The 16,464-nt window shown below is 49.0% G+C and overlaps 1 protein-coding gene across 3 annotated transcripts in view; it reads left to right on the top strand.

Moving 5' to 3' along the window:
• The window catches only part of SH2D3C (SH2 domain containing 3C), a 31,582-nt gene that overhangs the window by 13,587 nt on the left and 1,531 nt on the right, over positions 1–16,464 (top strand). For 2 of the 3 annotated variants that reach the window (XM_039321447.1, XM_039321448.1), the window contains 8 exons: positions 9,061–9,189; positions 9,830–10,278; positions 10,613–10,737; positions 11,782–12,353; positions 14,083–14,198; positions 14,449–14,617; positions 14,748–14,859; positions 15,700–15,906. In XM_039321447.1, coding sequence (XP_039177381.1) covers positions 9,061–9,189; positions 9,830–10,278; positions 10,613–10,737; positions 11,782–12,353; positions 14,083–14,198; positions 14,449–14,617; positions 14,748–14,859; positions 15,700–15,906 — 1,879 coding nt within the window. Of the gene's footprint in view, positions 1–1,683; positions 1,828–9,060; positions 9,190–9,829; positions 10,279–10,612; positions 10,738–11,781; positions 12,354–14,082; positions 14,199–14,448; positions 14,618–14,747; positions 14,860–15,699; positions 15,907–16,464 lie in introns of those variants that run through there. The other variant, XM_039321449.1, reaches the window with a different exon arrangement.

The raw sequence follows: 16,464 nt of genomic DNA, 5'->3' as shown, positions 1-16,464 counted from the left end.
CCACCCCCCCCCAAACGGCTCATGCTCAAAACAAGGCGGAGCGAAATGGCGGCACTTAAGGGAATTCTCAGAATTCTTTGGAAATAATTCCAGCTATTTTGTGCAGCCCGAAAGAGAAGGAAGAAAGCCACGGTTGCTGGAATTGGGTCTGTCTAGTTTAATGAAGGGAAGACCTGGAGGAACATTGTCCATGGGGTCGCGATGGGTCGGACACGACTTCGCAATTAACAACAACAACAACAAAGTTTAATGAAGAGAAGGACGAGGGGGGACATGATAGCAGTCTTCCAATCTCTCAGGGGCTGCCCCAAAGAAGAGGGAGTCAAGCTATTCTCCAAAGCGCCTGAAGGCAGGACAAGAAGCAATGAGTGGAAACTAATCAAGGAGAGAAGCAATCTAGAACTAAGGAGAAACTTCCTGACAGTTAGAACAATTCACCAGTGGAACAACTTGCCTCCAGAAGCGGTGAATGCTCCAACACTGGAAGTTTTTAAGAAGAGACTGGACAGCTATTTGTCTGAAACACACACACACACACACACACATCATTTGTTCCCCCTCCCCAAAAGATCCATGAAAACCCCACCCGTTACTTCCAAGTCGCTGGACCACGGCGCCTGTTGCTGCATCCGGCTAAGGATGATGGGCATCAAAAGCCCACTTCAGACAGCTTGCGCTGGGGAGAAAGACGCACGTTCTTTCTCATCCGAGTGGGCCACAAGCCCTACGCGGACATTGGGGCAGAATCTGGCTGCCGGAGGGCTGGAAAAACTAAAAGAAAAAAAATCTGCTTGAAGACATTAAAATGATATTTAATGCAGCATTGTTGAGAACCAGGCAAGGTCGAACCTAGGATAAACTCTGCATTGAGTTTAATGCTTGGCAGTAGGTGAGGGGTTTCCAGATTGCCATCGCCCGTGCCAAGCCATTTCTGCAGCAGCGCCAAATCGGGCCTCACTCACTTAAGAACCGCCCTGCTTAAGCCGTGGAAATCCGGACCCCCCCCCATCGTGGTCGTAAAGTCGAGGACTACCTATATATGGGGTTATTTTTCAGCTTCTAAAGGCAAATTATGGGGGCAGAAGCAGCTTTAGAGGGGCATTGATGCTTGTGTGTGTGTGTGTGTGTGTGTGCGCGCGCGCTTTCCTGAACCCGCAGCCAGGTTCACACCAAACCAGGCTGCTAATTCAGGGCTGACTTTTAGCCACGGCTGGTTTGTCCCTGACGAGATCTTGCAGCCACCATGACGGACAATCCAAGTTTCTTGGGTTTGCAACACCCAGGACAGGTTTACCTGCAAGAGGTTGTGTGAATGCAGCGGGGAGGGGGTCTGCCAGTGCTGCAGGGAAAGGCAGAAGGAGGCAAACCCATGATGGGCACTGGGGGGTGGTGCAGAGGGGGTGCAGGGAACAGGTGGGAAACAAAGCAAAAAAAGGGGGGCAGTGACCAAGCTTGGGGGGGGGTCCTTGGAGATGCCACCTAGGAACCGGCAGAGAGAGAAAGAAGACCCCAACCTTGGTTGCAATCCTGAGCCCGGGGCTGGGATGCTGAGGAAGCCAGGGGACCCCCGGCCGCCCCCCCCTCCAACGCCCCAGCATCCTTAGGCTCCGCCCCCGCCCCGCCCCCGCCCAGGGATGAGGTAATGTGGGAAGCAGCCGCGGCTGAAGTTAAAGTGCTGCTGCTGCTGCTGCTGCCACCGCCGCAGGAGCGCATCTCCAGCCGGGGTGCCCGCCGCCGGACGGAGCCATGACGGACCGCTGCAGCCTCTGGAGCGCCCTGTCGGCCGCCGCCTGCTGCTTCTACCGCGGCTCCTTCATGCAAGTGCAGGTGAGGGAGGGAGGGGGCGGCCGGGACTGCCTTGGGACCCCTTGGCCGGGCGCTTTTGGCAACCAGGGCTGGCATGGCTAGCAACGCTTAGGGGGGGGGGAAGGGGCACAACATTGAGGAGGGGGAGCAGCTGCTGCGGATGCATGAAAAGGGGGGGGGTCGCAGGAGCATGCCTTCTCCAAAGGGGTCTGCAAGGGCTTCCTTTGTGTGCTGCAGAAGCCGGAGCCGGCAGAGTATGGGTGGGTGGGTGTGTGGGTGGGTCGCGCGGGACCCCCGGGTTTGGGCGGAGACTTCGATCCCCGGCGCGCGAGGCAGCGAGCAAAGGGATTCCCCCGCTTTTTCCAGGCGAGCTTTCCCTTCTCCCCCCCCCGGGGGGGGCAGACGCTGTTGGGGGCGAGGGCGGGGGTGGGAGGGGAGGAACGGCATCTCCCACCCGTGTTGGCTGCCGGCGGGGGAAGCACCTTGGGGAGGGAGGGGGGTCTCTCCCGTCGGGAGGATGAGGAGTGGGCTTTCCGTGGCTGGATGAGGGAGGGCAAATTCATGGGAGGGGGCTGGCTCCCTTGGTCAGCATCTTTCAGCATCCTCCAAGTGAACTCCCCCCCCTGTCATCTCCAGCCTAGGACGGCCCTTAGGAAGTGTGTTCAGACTACACTCCCCATCCTCCCCAGCCAGCCAGGAGGGTACACGCTGGAGAAGGTGGTTCTCTGTGTGTGTGTGTGTGTGTTCGCCCACCTGCTTGGCCTTCCAGAAGCAGAGGGGTGAAGAAGGTGCTTCTATAGAAGGAGGAGTGGGTGGGTGGGCTTGTCTTCAGGGTTAGAAAAGCAGGTGGGAGGGAAACACGTACACACATACACACACACACTCACACTGACAGGCACTCACAACCCTGCTCCTCATACTTCTGGGTAGACATCCGAGGTGGGTGGGGCAGGTCCCCGTTCTGCCACCTTATCTGGGGGGGGGAAGCCTCATCCCTCTTTGAACAAGGCTGGTGGCAGAGGTCAGAGGTCAGGAAAAGATCTCCCCCCCCACCTCAACGGGGGGGGCAGTTAAGCTGAGAGTGACGTTTACCATCACCCCCAACTCCAGCTGCCCCTTTCTTTCTCCTAGCTGGAGTAAGATTCGCTCTCCAGAAGGATTTGCAAGCAGGGAACCCCCTGGGGGCGCAAGAATAATAGAGACAGGCCGCCAGAAAAGAGGGATAGGTTGGACTACAGTTCCCATGATCACTCAGCAATGGGAGTTGCAGTCTTGGGGTCTTCGGAAGGGAAGAGGGACCCACAAGTCATCCCTCCATCATATCCATCCATTCTAGCTATCCCTCCTATCCATCTATCAGACAAAGATAGGCATAATAATAATAACAAATAATAATTATGCGTTAGACCGATGGCAAGAACAGAAGAGTGTGTGGGTTCGACACAGAGACACCCCCGTGTGTGTGTGTGTGTGTGTGTGTGTTCAAATCCATCAGTTGCCTATGATGTCATTGGCAATGCAGGAGTCCCAAAACAGCCCTCCGAAATTTACATCGTGCCCTCACCCTGGGGCTGCAGCTCATCATGCGTTGAATGACAGCTGTCTTCCCCACCCCAGTCTCCTGTGTTTTGTCTCCTGGAGGAGGGAGGGGTTCTAAGAGGGGGCTTCCCTTTGGGGAAGGGGATTTCTGCTCCAACAGCGCTCCCCCTATTTCACACACACCCCCACTCCTTCTCCTCAAAGGGGGCTCCAGTTTAGGCAGAATCTCAATGCAGGGGAAGAGGTGCTTGAAAGAAAGAAAAAATAATAATCATCATAATTTTAAGGGGGCTGGCGATGACGTCCTTGCCCACCAAGGGAAAGAATGAAAATTATTTCTACGCCCACCTCTTCCCGAAGCAGATTTTTTGGCATTTTCTTAGTCATCATGCCAGCCAACCTGGGAAGTAGCCGAGCGGGGAATTAGCTAGCAGCATCCTTCAACAGAACCATTCCAGATAAAAAGGAGGAATTGCTGGAAGGGGCAGATAAACCTGGTTAACCAAGAGGGCTGTGGAAAAGCAGGATGGAGGCAGCCTGTCGGAACTGTCCGTGGTGCTTAAAAAGGGTTTAAGAAACCAGCTAAGTTGAAAAATACAAGAGTTTGCTAGAGGCTGGTAGGACTTTGAAGAAGATGAATTGGTCAAAGCTCAGTGGAGTTTACATTGAGTTAAGGACAACTCCTGGCAATTATATGGTTTGTATGGATGTTATCTCCTTAGAAATGAGTATGAAAAACCTTTTCTAAGTCCCCCCCCAGTTCTAAGGTTTGGGGTTTATTTATTTTTTTTGTCCATCTTCCCTTGAAGTATTAACCAGGTCTAAATGTTGTTAAAGAAAGAACAGATGAAGATCGGTTAAGAGTGACGGGGAAGAGATAAATCAAATCTCGGCTGAAATGTTATTTTGCTGACGTTGGTGGAAAAGGCAGACTAGCAGAACTGGGCCACCACCTACAATATTTTAATTATTTTGCTATTTTGTTTTTTGCTTCTTGGCTTAGAATTCAACAAGAGAGGTTGGTTTTGAGGACCCACAAATTTGGTATATGTTTTATTTACAGGTACAATCTCAGGGACTCAAAACGTTAGGCGGAGGCTCCATCTTTGGTGTTAGAGAAACACATGATAGGTTTGACTTCTCTTTACGCAGGGATTTATCCCGCCAGGGTGAAGGATTCTGGGTTCTGATTTAGCCTGTTTCTTGGCATTTCTGGGAATCTTGTAGCAGTCCCACGTATGTCAACTCAGAAAACAGACAATATCCATCTTCTCCACATCTAAACGTCCGCTGCCCTTGAAGTCTTTCCAGATTCCATCTTGGAACCCACTTGATTCCTTCCATCTATTGATCGGGCAATTCAGATGCCGATTTGCCTGGAAAGAATTTTATTCCGACTTTCGGTGTCCTTCTTAAGAGCTTTCTGAAGCCAGGTGGTTCACCATTTAGCACGTTTAAAACTGGATTTTTGGCCATTTTTTTTTTCTTTTCATTCTTGAACAGCCACTTTCCAACCTGGCTTGTCGGAATCCAGCTGGGAAGGTCACACCCTGGGACCCCTGCAACTGTCATAAATACATACCAGTTGCCAAGTGCCTCAAATTTTGATCATGTAGCTGTGGGGATGCTGGGATGGGCGTAAGTGACATGCTGCAAGTCACTTTTATCAGTGTCATAACATGATTCATTTAATGAATCATTCTAAGTCGAGAACTAACTGTACAGCTCCGATTTGAGCATGTCTTTTTTTTTTTTTTTGGCATCCTCTTGTCTCCCTCTCTGCAGTCAAAGACTGGGGTTCCAGAGCGCCCCCCCCATAATGGCAGGACAGGGCCCCGTTTTAACATCTGGTCCTGTTGGATCAGCTTTGATCCTGCTCTGTGCCCACAATCATGGGGCGATGTGGACGACTAATAGATTTGCTGGAGCTTTTCCCAAACTAGATCCTTGCAGACATCACGCCTCTCCGGAGTAACACCGCTGGGATCCATTTCCCCGGCCCTGTCTCCCCCACAACACCTAGCCTCCCCCACCTGTTCTTTGGGGTAGAGGCCTCTTTGCATATGTCAATGGGTCTGGTTGCCTGCCTTGATGAACTCTGCGTGAATGACTTGGGGTATGTGTGTCTGTGTGTTTGTGTTTCAGCTGACAGCAGCATCTCTGCCTCTTCCCCACCAATGGCAGCGCAGCCGGTCTTTGAAAGCATTACATCATTGGCAGCCAATGGGAAGCTGGGGAACGGATGCAGCATTTAGAGCAAAAGGGAAGGGATGGAGAAAGCCCATCGGGTGGAATCCAACTCTCATGAAAAAGCAAGCCTGTTTCTCTAACTGAACTTCCTTTGGAGCCATTTAATCAAAGGGAATTTGACCCCCTGGCCCTTGTGCCCCATTCTTCTTCTTCTTCTTCTTCTTCTTCTTCTTCTTCTTCTTCTTCTTCTTCTTCTTCTTCTTCTTCTTCTTCTTCTTCTTCTTCTTCTTCTTCTTCTTCTTTCTTCTTTCTTCTTTCTTCTTTCTTCTTTCTTCCTTCTTCCTTCTTTCTTCCTTCTTCTTCTTCTTTCTTCTTTCTTCTTTCTTCTTCCTTCTTTCTTCCTTCTTCTTCTTCTTCTTCTTCTCCTCCTTCTCCTCCTCCTCCTTCTCCCTCTTTTGGCCTGGGTCAAAGGCAGTTGGGCCCCATGGAGCCGAGACATGACATCATTGCCTCCCCCTTTCCCCTGGAGAGGCTGGGGAGAAATGGAGAGGGTGGGATTGTATGCTTAAGGCTCAGGTGTTGGCCAGGAAGGCAAAACTCATCTTTATGCAGAAGGTTCCCTATCTAAATCTGTCATTATTATTCATTACCCCAGCAGGCTTCGCCCACAGAGGGGATTAACCCTTTGCGGAAGAGAGCCGGTTTGTTAAAGCTTTTCCTCCACCACTCCCAAAGAAAGCAGATCTGACATTTCCTCCTCCCGTTTTCCCCCATAACCACTCCCCACAGGGGCAGCAATAGCACAGACCCCTTGATGAAATCTCTCCTTTGCATATTGGCACCCCGAATACGAAAGCAGCAGCGTTATTATCATATGAAGTGTTAGTACTGCTTTATACGTGCCTTGGTAAGGCCGCACTTGGAATACTGCATCCAGTTTTGGTCGCCACAATATAAAAAAAGATGTTGAGACTCTGGAAAGAGTACAGAGAAGAACAACAAAGATGATTAAGGGATTGGAGGCTAAAACATATCAGGAATTGGGTATGTCTAGTTTAATGAAGAGAAGGGGTGCCATGATAGCAGTGTTCCAATATCTGAGGGGCTGCCACAAAGAAGAGGGCGTCAACCTATTCTCTAAGGCACCTGAAGGCAGGACAAGAAGCAACGGATGGAAACTCATCAAGGAGAGAAGCAGCCAAGAACTAAGGAGAAACTTCCCGACAGTGAGAAGAATTAATCAGTGGAACGACCTGCCTCCAGAAATTGTGGGTCTTCAAGAGGAGACTCGACAACCCTTTGTCTGAAATGGTATAGGGCTTCAGGCCTGAGCAGGGGGTTGGACTAGAAGACCTCCAAGGTCCCTTCCAGCTCTTTTCTGATTGATTGAACTTGTATCGCAAACGTCACAATGCATGCATTTTCATCCGCAGCATTTAGGAATGGGTGTAGGGTCTGCCAAGTAGCTTGGACAGTTGACAGTAATTGCTCCAAAGTCTTCCAGAGTCTGGGGCCAGTTTAAAATTGGCTTGTGCAGAGTCTGGTCCAGCATCTTAATATTTCACCACGGCAATCGGAGCAGTAGAAAAAAAATAGAAGGGGAAGAATTTTGCATGTGCTCAGCGTTCTCTCTCTCTCTCTCTCTCTCTCTCTCTGTCTCTTGGCTGCGAGACTCATTTTCATGGGGTTTTTTTTTTCAGCTGAATGCACTCAATTGACTAGGTAATCAGAGCACCCAGACTCGGAAGGGACTCAGGCAGTGTCTGCCTTCCCATCACGCCGTTGGGATCATGTTAATTTTCCACGTCTTTGTAAATGTATCCTCATGCCTACGAAGTAGGCGTTTGCACGCGCATGCCGGTGCGCAATGGTTGGCAAACAGGTTGGGATTCATTCTGTGGGCATGCAAGAAGTCTGCCCAGTTTGTTTCAGCTTTGTTGGCCGAGTTGTCGGGTTGTTAGGAAGATTGTGAGCCAGGAAACCGTTTTTGTCTCCAAAGGGGAGAGAAAGCGGAGCTGGGTGGCAAGCGATTAAAATTCTTTCTTTGCTTCGAGTGATGCTGTCATCCCCTGCCAATTCCCCCCCCCTCTTTTAAACGAGGTGGAAGTCATGCTGTTGAATTATTATTGCTGTTGTAGAAATGTTCCTCCTTCTAAGTGGTCTTCTGAGGTTGTGGGTTTAGGGTTTGAGGACCTCTCCTTCGAGCCAAAGATTAGTTCAGCTTATTACAACGTTGCTACAACGTCGGGTGGCACCCATCTCTAAATCCATGCACCGTAAACAATGATATGATTGCCAGCAAAATTCAACTGCAATAACATTTAAAAAAAAACCCTACAACTCAGAAAAGCTAAAACCAAAGAGGACGTTTAAAAAAGACACCCCCCCCCCAGCTACTGTAGCAGCTGAAAAGGAGATTTTTTAAAAAAGAGGTTGATGCCATTAAAGAGCACAGAATGGTGGGTAAATGTTTTAGGAGGAGCAAGGCAGAAATGAACCTTAACTCCACTATCAAGGTGGGCCATCAGTCAAGAGCGCTCCTGAGATATGTGCAGATTCTTGCTTTCTACTATACTGAGAGGGTCTGCCCTAAGCCCTCCGTGCTCAGGAGAACAGGGCAGGGAAGCAGCTGCTGCAATAATTGGTCAAGCAGGGTGGAGAGTATATGGTGGCCCTGCTGTGTTTGCCCGCTGGCAAAAACAATGGCTATCCTCCATCGGCTGAAATCACATCAGTGTCTCCCCAAATAACCAGCTCTGTGCTTGGAGAAGCAGAAGGATGACTGCATCCTGCAGGAGGGTGAGGGGTTACGACGGAGACAAGCCTCCAGAGAAGACTCAGTTCTGGCTTTGGCTGCAGCCACTGGCTCCAAATGCGCACCAGCCAGGCCGGGGACAATTGAGCAGATCTCGCAGCCGAGGCGTCTGCTGCCAACTGGCCACTCGCCGCCCTCGAAACCACTTCAACAACTCATGTTCGCCGACAGGCCTGTTTCCTTTTGGCTGCCTTCCCAGTTGGCAGGAACGCGGCAACCATGTGGGCGCGATTCAGGCATTGCCCCGTTCCGTGCTGAACCAAAGTGGCTGGGAAAAGCGGCCGTGTCGGTCCGCCATTGGTTTTGCGTTTGTGCGGCCTTTGCTTAAATGCGTCGCGAAAGAGCTGGGCCCAGCGTGGCTTTCTGCCTCCAAAGTAAAAACAACAACAAAAAAAAAACAACATGGTTTGCAGCGGCGAAGTTAGATTGCGTGGCGGTCCCGAGACAAACCAAGTTACTCACTACTCCAGTTTGCCTTTCAAACGTGAGTGGACTGTCCGATCAAGCTAACTTTGAGGAATCAATCCGTCAGTCCTGTTCTTGTTCCTTTTTTAGTTTTAAAAAAAATCACTTTTTTCTTCAAAGGCTTCTGTTCTGAGGTGCCGCAAGTATCTCTTCGGAGGACGGGGGGCTCTCTTCAAAAGCTCTACCTTTTATTTGGGGTGGTTGGTGGCTGGCTTAAAAGTTCCTTTCCTTCTTCCCCTCGGCAGTTCTCCAAGGAGAAGTACATCCTCGACTCCTCGCCGGAGAAGCTTCACAAGGAGTTGGAAGAGGAGCTGAAACTCAGCAGCTCAGACCTGAGGAGTCACACCTGGTATCATGGCCGCATCCCTCGAGAGGTGAGACCTTTGGGACGAGGCCACCTCTGGCCAACACGGGATCGGAAGTTGGGTTGATCAAGAGAAGGGAGGGGGATCAGCTGGGAGGTGCTGGTGTCCCTCAGCCTGGGTGGGGGAATGGAGGAACATGTAGTTGACGCTTTCTCAAGATAAGGAGGCTGACGGTGTAGATGTAAATAAGACTGCATCACTGTCTTACTAATCTCTTTGGAGATGAGGTTACTGCTGGCTTCTGAATGGGGCCCAAGAGGAACGTTCTATATTATTGGGGTAACCAAGGGTGCACCTCAACATCAGAAGCAGATACTCAGGGACAACCACTCTTAAACGCTTCTAAAACCGAAGCAACGTGTCAAATGCTTCATCTCCAGTGTAGGGCCAGGCTTATGTTCTCTGCAGATGCTGAGAGGCACTGCTGCAATCTTTGCACCCATGCCCTGGCACTCAGAAGACTAAACAGCGCCTAACACGGGATATTTTTTTTAAGTTACTCATTGAATTTTGTATTTATGTTATTAATCGAGTTTGGACTCAGCTCACCAAAGCCTGAGGAAGTAGGGCAGTTTTCCCAAGCAGGGCACACACCTCTTCATCCCCATTCTGGATTTATTTATTCTTTATTTATAATTTTTTTCCCCAGGTGTCGGAAAGCCTGGTGCAGAGGAACGGGGATTTTTTGATCCGCGACTCGCTCACCAGCCTGGGCGATTACGTGCTGACGTGCCGCTGGCGGAACGAAGCCCTCCACTTCAAGATCAACAAGGTGATGGTGAAATCCGGCGAAGGGCGCACCCACATCCAGTACCTCTTCGAGCAGGAGAGTTTCGACAACGTCCCGGCCTTGGTGCGCTTCTACGTGGGCAACCGGAAGCCCATCTCGGAACAGAGCAATGCCATCTTCTACTGCCCCATCAACCGCACATTCCCGCTGCGCTACCTGGAGGCCAGCTACGGACTGGCCAATGGGAAGCACAGCAGCTCCCATAGCCACCCTGGGCAGAAAGGGGGGCACATCAAAAGGAGAAGCATCACCATGACGGACGGACTGACCGCGGACAAGATCACCAGGAGCGACGGGTGTCCCACCAGGTAAAAAAAAAAAGTCTCGGATAAAACACCCATCTTGGAGTAGGGAGGTTCCTGCCCACATCCCAGAAGGGGGGATTGTGGGGCGAATCCTCAGTTTTGCAATGGGGTTTACTCCAGCCCCAACGGAGGAATAAAGCTGGAGAAAGACGGCTTTGTTAATTCAACCAGATCGGAGTTTCCGCTTGTCGAGGAAATACAATTTCTGGGTTTCTGTGCCGTTTCTTTTTTCAAAGCAGCCCCTCAAGCTGGGCTTCATTCAGTGGCCCCCATGCTAGAACTCTGCTCAGTTCTTGGGAGGGGGATTTTCACCCATTTTAATCTCTTCCTCTCTTAGTGTCTCCTTGCCGCATCACCGGGACATCATTCGGAACTGCGCTGTCAGTGTGGACCAGATCCAAGACCTCCACTCCCCAATGTCACCCATCGCCGAAACCCCAGCCACTCCAGCTTACAGCACTGGTAGGCAGAGCATTGTCTGAAGGGGGCAAAAGAGTGTTTAACATGTATAAAAGATTCAGAACACAAAACACAACATTGTGTCTCAAAAACACAATAGCTGTGACTGCATCATACCTTTCAGCTAACCCATTTTCTGGGGTTTGTATCACGCGTCCAAGAGGAACCGGCCTCTAATTACAATGACCCCAAAATGGCAAAGTGCATGTTGTGGACAGCGTGACACAACTTCAACCCTTGCGTGCTTGTGTTGTGATCGTGCAGGAAAGAATTTTGGGGCCTGCGATGTTGCAACACCCATCTTGTTATTTTCCTCCCATTACTCCACTGTGCAGAAAGTGGTCCGTCTGACCACAAACACACCGGTCAGCTGGGTGCGTGCAGGATGCTGAACCACAAAGATTCTAGCTGAAGTTCAGTTTTTTTTTAAGCTTGTGAGAATGCAGCCGCCAGGTTTTCACTGACCCAGATAAGCCTCTTGTTTTAAAGTCGCAGGCAGAGTATTTCACATAAGGGAGAAGAGGGTGGTGATGAAATAAAATTGTAATTGTCTAAGAGTGACTTCTGTTCTTCGGAGACTTTAAATTTAAAAGGCACTTAGACCAGACAACCCTTCCAATTGGATATTCTTTAAAAAAGCAGAAACCATGCAGCAAATGCGATTATCTTAAAAATTATGACTTGAATGCAGAAGGCTCCAGTTTTGTAGCTTTAAGCTGAAGCTGAAACATTTGGATCTGTGCTTACGAAGATATAACATTCATAACTTTACTAGTTAAACCGATTCCCCCATACGTCTATTTGAAGAGTCCTAATTCTCAGAACTACTAAGTTCATTCAACTAGTAGCAACACCACTTTAACTCACATCACGGGCACAACGTCCCTTCGGTGCAAAATGTGCATTTCAATTTCACATGCATGCACGCCTTTCAGGGACGTTGCATAATGTTGTGCTGAGCTATTCCTGCATCTTCAGGCCCTGCAAATATGCAATCTTGGTTAAAAGCAGGTTTTTCTTCTTTCTTCTTTTTTTTTTTTTTTGCAGTTACTCGTCTCAAACCACAAGGGAGCCAAGCTGGCAATGGTGCCACCCCGTCATCCCCGGTCATCCGACGCTCTAGCGAGCCGCAGCTATGCCAAGGGAACGGCAGTAAAAGCGAGCTGTCGGACAGCACCCACTCGACCCCTTCCCAGGGATGCTCCAGGGCGTCCCCTTCTCCTTCTGCCAGCAGCTACAGCGACCCAGATTCAGGACATTATTGCCAGCTTCACCCGCCCTCTCCGGTCCAGTGGGACAGGCCAATGCCCGACAACAAAGTGATGCCAACCAAGAGTTACGTGGAGAGGCTAAAAGGGGACGAATGCCAGCGAGGGTTTGTCCTGAACGGTTCCGAAGGAGAAGCTGGCCCCAGGAAGAGGCCGGAGCAGGACATGATAGGCTTTGTGGTCCCGGTGATGGAAAGGACATCCTCGTTCAATCCCGCGCTGTTCCACTCCTTGCTTATTCCGGGGGAAAATAAACCTCTGGAAATGATGGTGCTGAAGAAGATCAAGGAACTGCTTGCCGAAGGAGACGCCAGGACTCTCGCTAAGCATATCACCCACGTGGATTGCCTGGTACGGGGAAGGGCACAGTGGGAAGGCTTGGTAGGAAAGGGAATGCTCTGGTCTGATCCTTCTCAGAGCCAATAACTGTGTCAGGCAATCCACAGCGGAGAGACGACGCAACCTGCACAGCAGCAGAAAAGTCCAACTCAGCCCCCCCCGCCCCCCCGGAAAGGCGTCAGGCGGAAAATCCACACGATTGCTAGAGAGAAGGGATTGCATGATCCCAGCAAGGAAGAAGAGGGCAAATCTAGGCAAGAGAAGAAATAGTTTGCTATCATTTTTTAAAAAAGTCTTTTTTGATCTGGTTTGGAGCCACCTCTCTGTAGGCCTTGCTCAGCCTTCTCCCAAGCGTTATCTTTCATTCAAACACAGGTTTCTGGGAAATGAATCAGTGTTTGTTTGTTTTTTTAGGATGGTGGTGTTTTCTGCCCCCTGTTTTCTTTAATCAAGGCTAGTGGTGATCCATGTGCTTGGACAGTAAGATCGAAATAAAGAAGGGAGGCTGTAGAGGTTAAGGCCTCAGTTAAAAACTGCAAGGCTGGGAGTTCTAATCCTCCCACAGCCAGGTGTCTTTGGATTATTTTCTTTCAACCCAACTGGTGACAAACAGAGAAAGATAATTTAGGATGGTCTTTTGCGGTCAGATCTGGCTCAGCTTCTCTATCTGCCCAGCATAGATTGCTCCAGATAAATCATCTTCCAGAAAATTGGGGGGGGGGAAATGACATTTATTGTAGGGTCTCCCTCCCCATTGTGCCCCCAAAAGCAATTTCATCCCTACCTCATTTTTCTTTAGAAAAACAGGTGTATTTTTTTTTTCTTTTGAAGAGCATTTGGCAGGAAGACGTTTTAATACTGGACGCTAGCATTTGGAGATGGTTCTCTTTTTAGATTTGAATACAGATTTTGTTGATTGTGGTGGTTTCTCCATGCAAGGCTCCTGAATCAGGCAGCATAAAAAAAAAAAATCTGCAATAAAGCCAATTTAAACACCCTTTTCCAATCTTCTTGCTATCAGCTAAGAAACATAACAGCATCTCCAAGAGATACGAAGGGCATCATCGGGTTGGAGAAAGGTTCATCTGACTGATTCTTACTGTCTCTTGGGGTCTCCCCTTCCCTTGTGATTTTGCAGCACTAGTGATGTCATTATTTCACTTAGTGACGTCATGTGATCTGTCCTTCAAAGGTTACAGGGTGAGGCCATGGTTTTAACTGAATCGAGAACATGAGTCATTCAGAGCTGTGTACGACTGGAGAGAGGTATAAACGGGTTTCTTGTTGGAGAAAGACATCCCAAATAGGGGGGGGGGGTGTCACTGCCGAGATTGCAAGGAGAAAAAGAAGGAGTAATTTATTTTTTTTAAGCCGTCTTAATCCACAATTTATGACCTGCAGGTTTATTTTTATCACACAGGGCAGGAGAAGGAGGCAATAAACTTCAGAAGGATCAGTGCAGTTATGTTGGGGAATCCTAAAAAAATGCATAGAGTCAACAGAACAAAGCATGCCTTGCAGAAGAAACTTTGCTTCCCCCCCCCTTTCTTTTTTTTTTTTTTTTGCTGAAGCAATTTTTCTTCTTGCTATAGGCCTGGGAGTATGAAAGCATGGAAAGGCGAGATAGGAAAGCAAATTTATTGCAATCATTAGGTTTCCCGTTTTCCACCATTCTTTGCGGAGATTCCCCTCTCCATCCAAGGACCGGGGAGATTAAACCACTTTGTCCCCTTTGTTGCAGGTTGCTAGGATACTGGGGGTTACCAAGGAGACCCAGAGGCTCATGGGAGTCAGCTCAGGGATGGAGCTGCTCACCCTGCCCCACGGACATCAACTTCGGCTGGATTTGTTGGAAAGGTAAGAGTGCAGAGCGTGACAAAGCAAAAGAGGCGAGAAAGTGATGGGAAAGGGGGGGGGAATAGATCTCCAAAGGTTTTTTTTTTTTTTTGCCACTTCTTAAGACACAGACTTTGGCAATTTCAACGGAGCTTGCTTGCAAGTTTCTAGTCCTCAGTACTCAAAGCGCTCGAAAGCATCTCGTCGCACGGAACCCAGCCAAGGCTGTTAACAAGACCTCTGATGGCAACTTCTTCCCGTTACATCTTAGGTTCCACACCATGACCATCATGATCGCGGTGGATATTCTGGGGTGCACAGGCAGCATTGAGGAGCGGGCCTCTCTGCTCCACAAGACCATTCAGCTGGCGGCCGAGCTGAAGACCATGGGCAACATGTACAGCTTTGCCGCTGTGATGAACGCGCTGGAGATGACCCAGGTATCTTCCAGGAAAGCTTCAAAAGATAGCAAAAATCCCTGGACATCTTGAAGCCTTAGAGAAACTCAGCCTAGTCGTTACTTAAGCGACACTCCAGATTCTTATTTCCCCTTATTCTATTGCCCTTCAGATCTCCCGCCTGGAGCAAACCTGGATGGTTTTACGCCAGCGTTACACGGAGGGTGCCATTCTTTACGAGAAGAAGCTGAAGCCTTTCCTCAAGAGCCTCAACGAAGGAAAAGGTGAGCCGGGCAGCTTTTCATATACTGATTTTTTGCACACAAGCTTGACGAGCACACTCCGTTTTTTAAGGTGTTCAAAGAATTTGTTTGCAAATTCCCTCCCTGTGCCTTTTAATTGTGCACACCCACAATTGCGGGTGCATTCCTATTTTTTGTGCAAAGGGCCTTCTCGATCAGAGCTTTTCCATAAAATAAGGACAGCTGAGAGAAGGTAGGGTAGAAATGGGAGCTGAGGTGCCTTCCAGAGCTTGGTCGGTTGAAATGAAATGATCTGAATCCGCCTTTCCTTGTCTAGTAACCAGTGGCTTTAGCAGTCACTAACGTAGCCCTTAATTTATAAATTTTGGGGAAAAATTGGAATGGGGACAATGTAGAAAAAAAGAAACATTTGTATCTGAAGAGGAGAATTTGTAGCCAGTTAGATCAATAAGTAAGTAGAAATATTAAGAAGAAGTTATCCCCATCCTGTCCATCTCAGTTCTGGTTTCTGTATAGTTTTAAAATCTGAGCGTCGTTTCAATATTTTAATTACGTTTCTACTTGCTTTGTAAGGCGCCCGGAGTCCCCTTATAGGGAAGATGGATGGCATAAAAATTTAATAAATAAAGGCAAAAGAATGTGCATCCTCCACAAATCCTTCTTCTAATGTTGCCCCCAAGCCAGTATTACAAATGATGCCCGAGGAGACAATCCAAGGGAAGCTAGCATACTGCACCCCAACATTCTTTTATCCAGAAAGACCCTCTAAAATTTTGAGAAGCAGAAGCCCTCCAAGGGGAAGCTGACCCTGAAGAGCAGTTACTTTGCTTGAATAACCCCATCTCTTTCTCCTTCCACCAGAAGGACCACCTTTATCTAACACCACCTTCCCTCACATCGTGCCTCTCATTACTCTTCTGGAGAGGGACACGGCACTGCCGGACCACCCTGAACCCTGGGAGAACTTGGACAACAGTGTGGAGGTAGTTATGGCCCATCTGGAGGCGGCACGCACGGTGGCCCACCACGGGGGACTGTACCACACCAATGCGGAGGTGAAGCTGCAAGGTAAGTGATACGGGCTGAAGCCCACCTCAAGAGGTGTGAGAATTAAGTCTGTGGGCCACAAAGGAACAGGGCAGGGATGGTGGAAGGAGAAAAAGAAGAAGGTAGCTGGGCACTTTCAAGCAGCTAGAGAGAACACAAAGCCTGCTTATTGTTAGAGAAGAAGCAAAAATGAGCAAAATGGGTTTTTTTTAATAGAAAGAGAAAGCATTGCAAGATAGACGTGGGAAGGATTTGGCTTTCAGGGCTGTAAGAAAACGTCTCAAACTTTTAATCCTTTTGGTGGGATTTCACCATCCCTAACTTTAATGTGATGTTAGATATTTATGTCCCAAAGGCATCTTATGGCAAGCTGGGTAGCAAACAAGTTTAATAGCTTTGATTTTGTACCGCAGACTAAAAAGGTCATCCAAGAAATAAGAGGGTATGGCTGGGGCCGGACCTCCAGAGAAGCAAGTAAAGCAGAGATGCTTGCAGTAGGAAAGAGATTTGTAAAAAGTTTGAAAAGGAAAGAAATGTTTAGAAGAGATGCTTGTTAACCGCTAGAGGGCATTTGTTTAT

The sequence above is a fragment of the Crotalus tigris genome, unplaced genomic scaffold (genome assembly GCF_016545835.1).
Source record: "Crotalus tigris isolate CLP2741 ecotype Arizona unplaced genomic scaffold, ASM1654583v1 scf7180000023746.1698619, whole genome shotgun sequence".
In the NCBI taxonomy this organism is placed as follows: Eukaryota; Metazoa; Chordata; class Lepidosauria; order Squamata; family Viperidae; genus Crotalus; species Crotalus tigris.
Note: the sequence above shows the minus strand (reverse complement) of the source record. Positions and strands in the feature narration are given on the sequence as shown.